This window comes from Cyprinus carpio, chromosome A8 (assembly GCF_018340385.1).
Source record: "Cyprinus carpio isolate SPL01 chromosome A8, ASM1834038v1, whole genome shotgun sequence".
In the NCBI taxonomy this organism is placed as follows: Eukaryota; Metazoa; Chordata; class Actinopteri; order Cypriniformes; family Cyprinidae; genus Cyprinus; species Cyprinus carpio.
The window spans coordinates 22,376,942-22,387,903 of NC_056579.1; the positions used below are offsets into that span (position 1 = coordinate 22,376,942).

The 10,962-nt window shown below is 39.8% G+C and overlaps 1 protein-coding gene across 5 annotated transcripts in view; it reads left to right on the forward strand.

Annotated features, from left to right (window-relative positions):
- LOC109057341 (cytosolic carboxypeptidase 1-like) overlaps nt 1-2,618 on the forward strand; it is a 30,493-nt gene extending 27,875 nt beyond the window's left edge. For all 5 annotated transcript variants that reach the window (XM_042762806.1, XM_042762805.1, XM_042762807.1 and 2 more), the window contains one exon: nt 670-2,618. In XM_042762806.1, the coding sequence (XP_042618740.1) occupies nt 670-865 (196 nt within the window). In that variant the 3' untranslated portion in view covers nt 866-2,618. The remainder of the gene's footprint in view (nt 1-669) is intronic.
- The last annotated feature ends 8,344 nt before the right edge of the window (nt 2,619-10,962 follow it).

Below are 10,962 nucleotides of genomic sequence, written 5' to 3' on the forward strand. Positions count from 1 at the left end.
TTTCACTTTAGACATTGTGTTAATATATGTACTGTAGTGCAGTTGCGTTTCGGGACTCGAGGACCCTTCCCGATCCCATCCCCCTCTCTCCACCATTTCACTTCCTGTCTGTTTATATCGCAATATGTCAATATTAATGTTAATATATTAGTGTTAATATTACAATAAAGTAAAAAACGCCAATTCACACTGCCAATTTCACTTTTAATATCTTCTCATTCAAGCAAAGCTTAGGGCATGTTTACACTTGGCAGGTTTGGTTCATTTAAAACTAATGCTGGTGTGATTGCTCTGTTAGTGCAGATGGAAGTTCATTATTCTAAAGGTGTGAGAGCAATGCGACTGGGAAAAAAAAAAAAACACCTAGCAATTTGCCTTATTAACAGTAACACCCAACATTAAGGCATTGAGTTTTTCCTTCCAAACATCACTTGCAGAACAGATCAAAATCTCACGCGAGTGAGTATTAAAATGTTGTTAATTCAAAGGAGGTAGGTTGTTTTTAACTGTTCTGTTATGTGTTTCTATCAGAAAATATGATCTCACTTCTCATATACTTAGCTGACATATAATAACTGACAGCCGTGTGTGTGTGTGTGTGTGTGTGTGTGTGTGTGTGTGTGTGTGTGTGTGTGTGTGTGTGTGTGTGTGTGTGTGTGTTTCCTGCAGTACCACCACTTACGTGTTGGAAGAGGATGAGGCAGCGTTCCTGGAGGAAGTCGACTACAGCGCAGAAAGCAATGACGAGAATGATCCCGATCTTGAACCTGATCTCCAGGATAACCTTGCCCTCCTGGACCCCAGTTCTGATTCTGAGTTCAGCGCCAAGACTCAGTTAACTGAAACTGAACCGGGCTCACTTTAGTGTAAGGCTTCAGCGTTCGCCTGTGTACTTCACCACCTATGTTTGCCTACATTATAGAAACTCATTTGTTCACAAAATTGACCTAAATTAGAAGAACCTAACTTCAAGATTGGCTTTCTAACAACAAACATAACACAATAATGCAGAAGATCCTTTTGAGACCATAATGGTTATAGAGGCTTTACAAGTTACAGCATTATTAGTAATGTTAGAAATCAGTCTGGAACATGTCATTATTAAACAGAGGAAAAGTTTGGCCTTTATTTACTCATCCTCATGTCATCCCAAACCTGTTTAACTCTTAAAATTCTGTGGAACACAAAAGTAGATGTTCACACTTAGAAAACATCGTTTTTTAAGCTATAGTCCACCCAAGAGGGAAAATTTGCTGTTAATTCCTCAGCATGATGTCATCAAGATGTAGTGACTCTTTTTTTTTCTTCTTCAGTAAAACAGTAAAGATGATTCATGATTGGTGATTCATAAAATGCAAGTCACATTAAGAGTCAAAAAAGCATATACAGGCAATACAGAATTAATACTTGCAGCTCCTGACTATATATTAAGGTCTTATGAAGTGAAACAGTTGGTCTGTGCAAGAAACTGAATAATATTTACCACATTATCTACAATCCATAGCCTCAGTGAGCATGTTCACATAATGTTTCATTTCTTGCACAGACCGATTGTTTCACTTCATAAGACCTCAATATATCGCCAGGAGACACAGGTTTTACTTTTGTGTTATCTGTATATGCTTTTTTACACTGAGAACCACGGTTTCAGATAAAAATCTTCTTTACTGACCTACTGAATAAAAAAGTTGCCTACATCTACAACTGAGGGTGAGTAAATGAACAGCACGTTTTCATTTTTGAGTGAACTATTGTTTTGTTGTGTTGTATGTTCCACAGAAGAGAAAGTCATAGAGATTTGGAAGGACGTGAGGTTGAGTAAATGACAGAAAACCCTTAAAACTGTGACAGTCCTTACAATAAGAAATTGGATGAAATGATTAATTATACAAAAATTAAATGTTATGTGGTAAACAGTCTCAAATTTGAACATTCTGGTGATATATTATAAAAGGCCATGACCATTTCATAAATACTGGTGTTTCCTTGACTCACATTTCATTAGGAACAGATGGTAATCCTGACGCAACATGACGTATGGTCATCTAACAAACCACAGTGTCGCATAACTTCAACATGAGGATAGAATCAAATCTGCACGCTCATAACAACCTCACAGTACAGCAATGCAGTCTAATGAATGCAGCGTCACTCTTGTTCTCACGAGAAGCACTCACCTGCGTCCTGATAGGGTCACCACGAGGTCACAGCGCTAGATCATTATTGGTCGTGTGAGTGCGTGTTCACGGCACATTTTGTGGCTGTATTGGCTTTGTAATTGGGAGAGCTTCTGTATTTTACTTCAGATGTTAATATTTATTTGTTGCATTTGTATAATTAGTGCATGGTTTTTGGAAGTTGCCTTTTTAATTTATTTTATTAGTTTTATTTGTTTATTGGGAGAAAAGAAAGGTAAAACGTGATTTTGACGCTGCCAGTGCAGAGTGTGTGAGTGTGCTTGTTTGTACTTGTGTTTGTTTGATGTCAGCAGTTGGCCAAAGTACTAAATGTGTGTGTGGGGTAGAGAAAAATGTATAAGTAAGTACTGTACGGTTGCGTTTGATTGTTTGTCAATCTTTGATCGAAAGTATGGGTAATAAACAACAAAGTTAGACTGATCTTGTTTATGTCTCATTTGCACTTTTTACTCATTTGCACTTGTATTTAAATTACTTTTTTTTTTTAAGAAATTAATACTCACATTCAGAAAGCACTAATGTCCTTGATGACATTTATTTCAAATAAATGCTGATCTTAAACTTCCAGTTCATCGAAAAATCCTGAAAAAAAAAAAAAAAAAAAAAAATGTATCACAGTTTCCACAAAAATACTAAGCAGCACAACTGTTTTCAACATTGCAAATCAGCATATTATTAGAATGATTTCTGAAGGATCATGTGACACTGAAGACTGGAGTAATGATGCTGAAAATACAGCTTTGCATTACAGGAATAATTTACATTTTCACATTTAAACATTAAAATCTGTGAGTGACTGATGCTACACATTTGATGTTTTCAGATATTTTCATGAATTTTTAGTAAATTCTGAATAAAATTCGTAACTTTAACTATAATTAAATTATCATATCAGCTGACCAGCTAGTTAAAATACACACCTTCCAAATGTTATCACAAAATGTAAACATTTTACATGCTAAAATGGAATTACGCTAACGGTGATAAAATCTATTAAATAAAACAGAATGTACTGTAGCACAGCCTCTCGTACCTTAACTAACTAGACTTTACATAGCAAAAAACCACAGCCATGACATTTTCAACATGCAACAGAGGTTCATCTTCCACTGCTAAAAGAATGACTGAGACAACTTTACAGCTCAAATAAAATGAATGAATAAATGTAAGCACATGAACAAAATTACAAGCTTTACATTTAGTTTTTTAAACCCTCCTAAATGCTTTGTCCATAGGCTCATTTTGTACATGCATTACTGCCAATGCTGTTTTGCTTGTTTTTACAAATTGTGGAACTACAGCATGCTGTATATAAAGCTTAACTTGTGTTGAACCCGGAACACTGTGCACAAGTGGTCTGTCAGACAGGAAAGAGTAAAATGAGAAGTGGAAGCGGGAGAGATGTGGCTTAAGCAGGGGAAGAATGCTAATCCACAGACAGCATGCCAAAAGAAAGCTCCCGTCTTTTCAACTTCCTCATCACTTCCTCTTTCTTTTCAGCATCCCTTCATTTTCCGCAGCACAGAAGACTCAATCCCAGCTGGCCCGAAAAGACAGCTGCATTCACATCAGACCCCTAATTAAGCACACCAATACATTTGACACGCATACTGTATGTCAACACAATCTGACGCTCCCCTGACTATTAATTTAAAACCCATTCATTGGCTTTCATGTAACTCCATTCATTGTGCAGATCTTTATCAGTGTTTTTCATGAGAATGAGGTTGTAAAAGGTTTTTCTTTCCCTTTTTTTTCTCACTCTTCATTGTTTGCATATAGTTATAGGTCCTTCTCAAAAAATTAGCATATTGTGAAAAAGTTCATTATTTTCCATAATGTAATGATAAAAATTAAACTTTCATATATTTTAGATTAATTGCACACCAACTGAAATATTTCAGGTCTTTTTATTGTTTTAATACTGATGATTTTGGCATACAGCTCATGAAAACCCAAAATTCCTATCTCAAAAAATTAGCATATCATGAAAAGGTTCTCTAAACGAGCTATTAACCTAATCATCTGAATCAACTAATTAACTCTAAACACCTGCAAAAGATTCCTGAGGCTTTTTTAAAAACTCCCAGCCTGGTTCATTACTCAAAACCGCAATCATGGGTAAGACTGCCGACCTGACTGCTGTCCAGAAGGCCATCATTGACACCCTCAAGCGAGAGGGTAAGACACAGAAAGAAATTTCTGAACAAATAGGCTGTTCCCAGAGTGCTTTATCAAGTCACCTCAGTGGGAAGTCTGTGGGAAGGAAAAAGTGTGGCAAAAAACGCTGCCCAACGAGAAGAGGTGACCGGACCCTGAGGAAGATTGTGGAGAAGGACCGATTCCAGACCTTGGGGGACCTGCGGAAGCAGTGGACTGAGTCTGGAGTAGAAACATCCAGAGAAACCGTGCACAGGCGTGTGCTTTTGAACCAGAAATAGCGGCAGAAGCGCCTGACCTGGGCTACAGAGAAGCAGCACTGGACTGTTGCTCAGTGGTCCAAAGTACTTTTTTCGGATGAAAGCAAATTTTGCATGTCATTCGGAAATCAAGGTGCCAGAGTCTGGAGGAAGACTGGGGAGTGTCAGTGTCCAGTGTCAAGTACCCACAGTCAGTGATGGTCTGGGGTACCATGTCAGCTGCTGGTGTTGGTCCACTGTGTTTTATCAAGGGCAGGTTCAATGCAGCTAGCTATCAGGAGATTTTGGAGCACTTCATGCTTCCATCTGCTGAAGGAACGACTGGGAGGGGTGGAGGTACTGCTCTCCTTATATCGAAAGATTGGAAATTTGATCTTCAACCACCACCTATAGGTCACGGTTCATTTGAATCACATGCTGTTACTGTAACCCACCCTGTTCAAATCCACTTTGTGGTCATTTATCGTCCCCCAGGTCAATTGGGAAACTTCTTGGAGGAGTTGGACGTGCTGCTATCAAATTATCCTGAAGATGGTACTCCTCTGGTACCTGCTTGGTGACATCAACATCCAACTAGATAAACCCCAGGCTGCTGACTTCAACACTCTGCTCGCCTCATTAGATCTTAAGCGAGTCTCTACTACAGCGACTCACAAATCGGGCAACCAACTGGACCTCATCTACACGCGCTGTTGCTCAGTGGACAACACTTTAGTTACTCCACTGCACACCTCAGACCACTTCCTCATTACTGCTAATCTAGCACTTTACTCCTGAAGCAGCACACGCTCCAACGCTGGTCACCTTTCGACGGAACCTACGCTCACTCTCTCCATCTCGCCTATCCTCTGTGGTTGCATCCTCACTTCCTTCACTCTCGCAGTTTTTCAGCTCTGGACACGAACAGTGCTACGGACACTTTTTTGTTCCACCCTGACCTCTTGCTTGGACAACTTTTGCCCACTGTCGTCTAGACCAGCACGCACCACCCCATCTGCCCCCTGGCTGTCCGATGTACTCCGTGAACATCGCTCTAAACTCAGGGCTGCAGAGAGGAAATGGCTTAAATCAAGAAACTCTACCGACCTCAGTGTGTATGAGTCTCTCCTCTCTTCCTTCTCTGCAAACGTCTTCACTGCTAAAACATCATATTACCACGACAAGATTAACAACTGTTGTGCCGCTTGGACACTCTTCAAACCTTCTCTTCTCTTCTTAATCCGCCTCCACCTCCTCCTCAATCGACTCTTACAGCTGATGACTTTGCAGTTTTCTTCACAAATAAGACAAGAACCATCAGTGACTAATTCTCCACACCGCAGACTGAGGATAACTTCACAACGACTAATGCTCACTCGTTCTCCTCCTTCTCTCCACTCTCAGAGACGGACGTTTCCAAACTTATCCTCTCCAGTCATCCTACTACTTGCCCACTGGATCCGATCCCCACTCACCTCCTTCAAGCGATTTCTTCTTCAGTCATACCTTCACTTACTCACATTATCAACTCCTCTCTTCACTCTGGAACATTTCCCTCAGCATTTAAGCAGGCTCGGGTAAGCCCACTGCTGAAGAAACCATCTCTAAATCCAGCACTTCTAGAAAACCACAGACCGGTATCCCTCTTTCCATTCATTGCAAAGACACTCGAACGAGCTGTGTTCAACCAGCTCTCTATGTTTCTTGTACAGAACAACCTCCTGGACCGCAACCAATCTGGCTTCAAAAGTGGCCACTCAACTGAGACTGCCCTGCTCTCGGTTACTGAAGCCCTGCGACTGGCAAGAGCAGCTTCAAAATCCTCAGTGCTCATTTTGCTGGACCTGTCTGCTGCTTTTTGACACTGTTAATCACCAGATTCTCCTGTCCCCCCTCAGAAAGATGGGCATCTCTGGAACTGCACTCCAGTGGCTTAACTCCTACCTGTCTGATAGATCCTTCATGGTGTCTTGGAGGGGTGAAGTTTCTAAGTCACAACAACTTGCTACTGGGGTTCCTCAAGGCTCAGTACTTGGACCGCTTCTCTTCTCCATCTACATGACGTCATTAGGATCTGTTATTCAGAAGCATGGCTTTTCCTATCACTGCTACGCTGATGACACTCAACTCTACTTCTAATTCCAACCAGATGACCCGACGGTAGTTTGCTCGCATTTCAGCCTGTCTGAGTGACATTTCTAGCTGGATGAATGACCATCACCTTCAGCTCAACCTTACTAAGACTGAACTGCTGGTGGTTCCAGCTAACCCATCGTTTCATCACAACTTCTCTATACAGGTGGGTTCGTCAACCATAACTCCTTCCAGGACAGCCAGAAACCTAGGAGTTGTGATGGATCATCAGTTAAGCTTCACAGACCATATTGCTACACGACCCGGTCCTGTAGATTTGCCTTATTCAACATTAGGAAGGATTAGACCCTTCCTGTCAGAGCAATCCACCCAACTTCTTGTCCAAGCTCTTGTTCTCTCCAGACTGGACTATTGCAATGCTCTCCTGGCGGGCCTTCCTGCATGTACTATCAAGCCTCTACAACTGATCCAGAATGCAGCAGCGAGGGTTGTCTTCAATGAGCCGAAAACAGCCCATGTTACTCCTCTCCTCATCAGGTTACACTGGCTACCAGTAGCCGCTCGCATCAAATTCAAGGTACTGATGCTTGCCTACAAAATGACCACTGGCACGGCGCAAACATACCTAAACTCACTAGTTCAATCTTATGCACCCTCCAGAAGTTTGCGCTCTGCAAGTGAACGACGCCTTGTGTTTGCCCATCCCAAAGAGGTTCAAAATCACTCTCACGGACTTTTTCCTGGACTGCGCCCAGCTGGTGGAATGACCTTCTCCCGATCTCAATTCGAACAGCTGAGTCTTTACTCATTTTCAAAAAACATCTAAAGACTCATCCTTTTTCGCCTGCACTTAACCAACTAATACTAGTACTTACCTTTTTTTTATTTTTCTTTTCTATCATATTCCAAAAAAAAAAAAAAAAAAAAAAAAAAAAACCCTAGCTACGTGTTCGGTACTAGACTAACTGAGACTTGTCATAGCACTTGTATACCGTTGTTGTTTTCTCGTTGATCTGATTGTTTCTACTGTTCTCATTTGTAGGTCGCTTTGGATAAAAGCGTCTGCTAAATGATTAAATGTAAATGTAAATGTAAAGCTTTATGGAGATGAAGATTTCGTTTTTTAGCACGACCTGGCACCTGCTCACAGTGCCAAAACCACTGGTAAATGGTTTACTGACCATGGTATTACTGTGCTCAATTGGCCTGCCAACTCTCCTGACCTGAACCCCATAGAGAATCTGTGGGATATTGTGAAGAGAAAGTTGAGAGACGCAAGACCCAACACTCTGGATGAGCTTAAGGCCGCTATCGAAGCATCCTGGGCCTCCATAACACCTCAGCAGTGCCACAGGCTGATTGTCTCCATGCCACGCAGCATTGAAGCAGTCCTTTCTGCAAAAGGATTCCCGACCAAGTATTGAGTGCATAACTGAACATAATTATTTGAAGGTTGACTTTTTTTGTATTAAAAAACACTTTTCTTTTATTGGTCGGATGAAAATATGCTAATTTTTTGAGATAGGAATTTTGGGGTTTTCATGAGCTGTATGCCAAAATCATCAGTATTAAAACAATAAAAGACCTGAAATATTTCAGTTTGGTGTGCAATGAATCTAAAATATATGAAAGTTTAATTTTTATCATTACATTATGGAAAATAATTAACTTTTTCACAATATGCAAATTTTTTGAGAAGGACCTGTACATGACCTGTTGATTACATTGTCCAAAGCCATAAACTGTTTAAACAGAGAGTTAAAGCTAAGCCGTCTGTGCCAAAAGACACTATTATCATACAAAGAAAAAGCATACACATGGCTATAAGTATTTGCAGAACAGAATTTATATATTGATTAATGTTGACTGTTACTCCTTACTTCACTACATAAATAAAACCAGAGGACAAAAGAAACCTAATAACAAATTACTACAGCATTAAGAAGATCTGAAGAACTTAACTCCTATCCGAGTCAAACACACCTGGATAAGCTTGTTCAGGTGTGTTTGATTAGGGTTGGAGCTAAACTCTGCAGGAGAGTCGATCTCGCAGACTAGAGTTGCCCAACCCTGACCATATCCAGTTAACCCCACTAGATGCAGCACTGTTGATATGTTCGTGGCAGAAATAGAGAAGAACAATGCAAACAGAGCTTGGTTACACCAAAGCATCTAGGGGGCTGTTTGCACAGAATGTGGTTTGGCATTCCATCACACTGCTTTTCCATTTTCCAAAGACCATGGGTGCCAAATCCTATTCCTGGGTCTCTACCTTCCTGCAAAGTTCAGCTCTATCAAACACTGTGCCTTTACAGACAGGTGTGTTGGAGCAGAGTTTAAAAAAAATGAACTTTGCAAGTAAGTAGCTTTTTAGAAACAGGACTGAGTATCCCTGCACTAGACAGTTGTATTTGACCATAACACTTGCGTCAACAAACAAGTTAAAAGCAGTTAATCCTAAATTAAGACCATATTTGGTTTATACTGTATTTGGTCACTGTACTATACTGTATATTGTATTTACTGTATTTTTTGTGAAAATTATATACTTCTGGGTGCATGAGATTGTGGATTCAAATCCTGGATGAGCCCCTAATTTACTGTTAAATTAGTGAATTGGTTAATGCTAGATGACTTTAAAGTAATTATACAATATAATATAACAATATATCAAACCAAGCTGCATATGCAAATTATTTCCAACCTTTTCTCAGAACAAACTATTCTAAGCCATTGCAGATGTTTATAATAGGATATGTTGTATTCATAGCTTCATAAAGACATGCATACATACATAGATAGAGCTGCCATAACAAATGAAACCTGTCTCACACACACACATACTCACATAAATGCAGATGTGGATAAGTGAATTATTTAGTTGTGTATGAAAGAACGTTATTGACTGATTATCTGTGTTCTGAATTATTCATTTGTGAAGATGCCGGTCGGCGGTGGGGGTGGGGGTGTAGTTTATACATTGCGAGTGTGTGTGTGTGGAACAGAGAGAGAGAGAGAGTATCTTGTAAAAATGAGAAATGTGGTGAGCATTATATGGAGGTAAAGACGAGAAGATGGGTAGAGGTCAAGCACAGGAAGTGAAACCTGGTACTCAACCAAGACCTACAGAAAAACGGTGACATTGCATCCTTTACATTCAGACCAATATTGAACATGGACATTGGATACACGAGGGGATGTGCAGGCCGATCTCAAGCTATAAGATCCCATTCTGTGCTGTTGGTTTTCATCAGAAAAAATAAATAAATAAATAGCATATAGACAGACAGGCTTTTAGTTAATCAGATGTAAAATAGAAATAGGCTCTTTTTAATTTACATTTTAATACTTAAATTTCCAAACAATACAAAGTCAAAATAAAACACAGAAAATTCTGGGTGGCTTCAAGTATGTTACTAAGCAGCTTCTGCAGGATTTGAGGTATCATTCGAGGTTCATTTGAGCCATAGTCTTAGCAAACACCACTAATTAGCTGTTGACAGCTGATTAACGGAGTTCAAGGAATGCTAATGATGAAACTGCACCACAGTAGTACACATGAAGCCATGATAACATCTTGACCCTAATTGTGAACTCATGGAAAACTCCTCAGTTTGAATCAATAAGTCAACAGGAACTGCCAAATGACTCTACATCAGCCAGTCCTCCTCCTGGATCATGTCTGACTTTACTGGCACAACATTCATCAGCATTAGCACTTGCCCTCTTTGTTCTGTTCATCTAAGCAGTTCATGGCGATTAATTCTGGAGCATGTATGCCTATAGTCTGCTCTAACAAGAAGTACTGTGACACCACCATTTTTTTTTTTTTTGTTGTTTTTTTTGGATCTTTTTTGTGAGCAGATTTTGTATTGTGTTGTAAACATTTTGACAAAGAGTGTTGCAGCGACTGTTTTCTCTCACACTTTGACACTAAGCAGCCATTAATGTGGTCAATCTGATGAATAGACAGCACGTGCTAATATCCCAAATGATCTTCCCTGCTTTCCCTGCTTTCCAAGCTGAGATGAATCTGTGTTTACTATTTAAACAGACAAACACAAAACCTCACAGTTGTCCACATAATGTATTTGAGTGGCATTTAAAAGTTAATGTCTCTGAGGATGCAAGGTGGCAAAAATCCATGTAAAAAGTCATAAAAATTTTCTTTTTTTCCTCTCTTTCAGCCTTACAAAACATGGGTAATTATCCTATTACTCAGTCAACCGAATTACTCAGTCAACCGATATATATATATATATATATATATA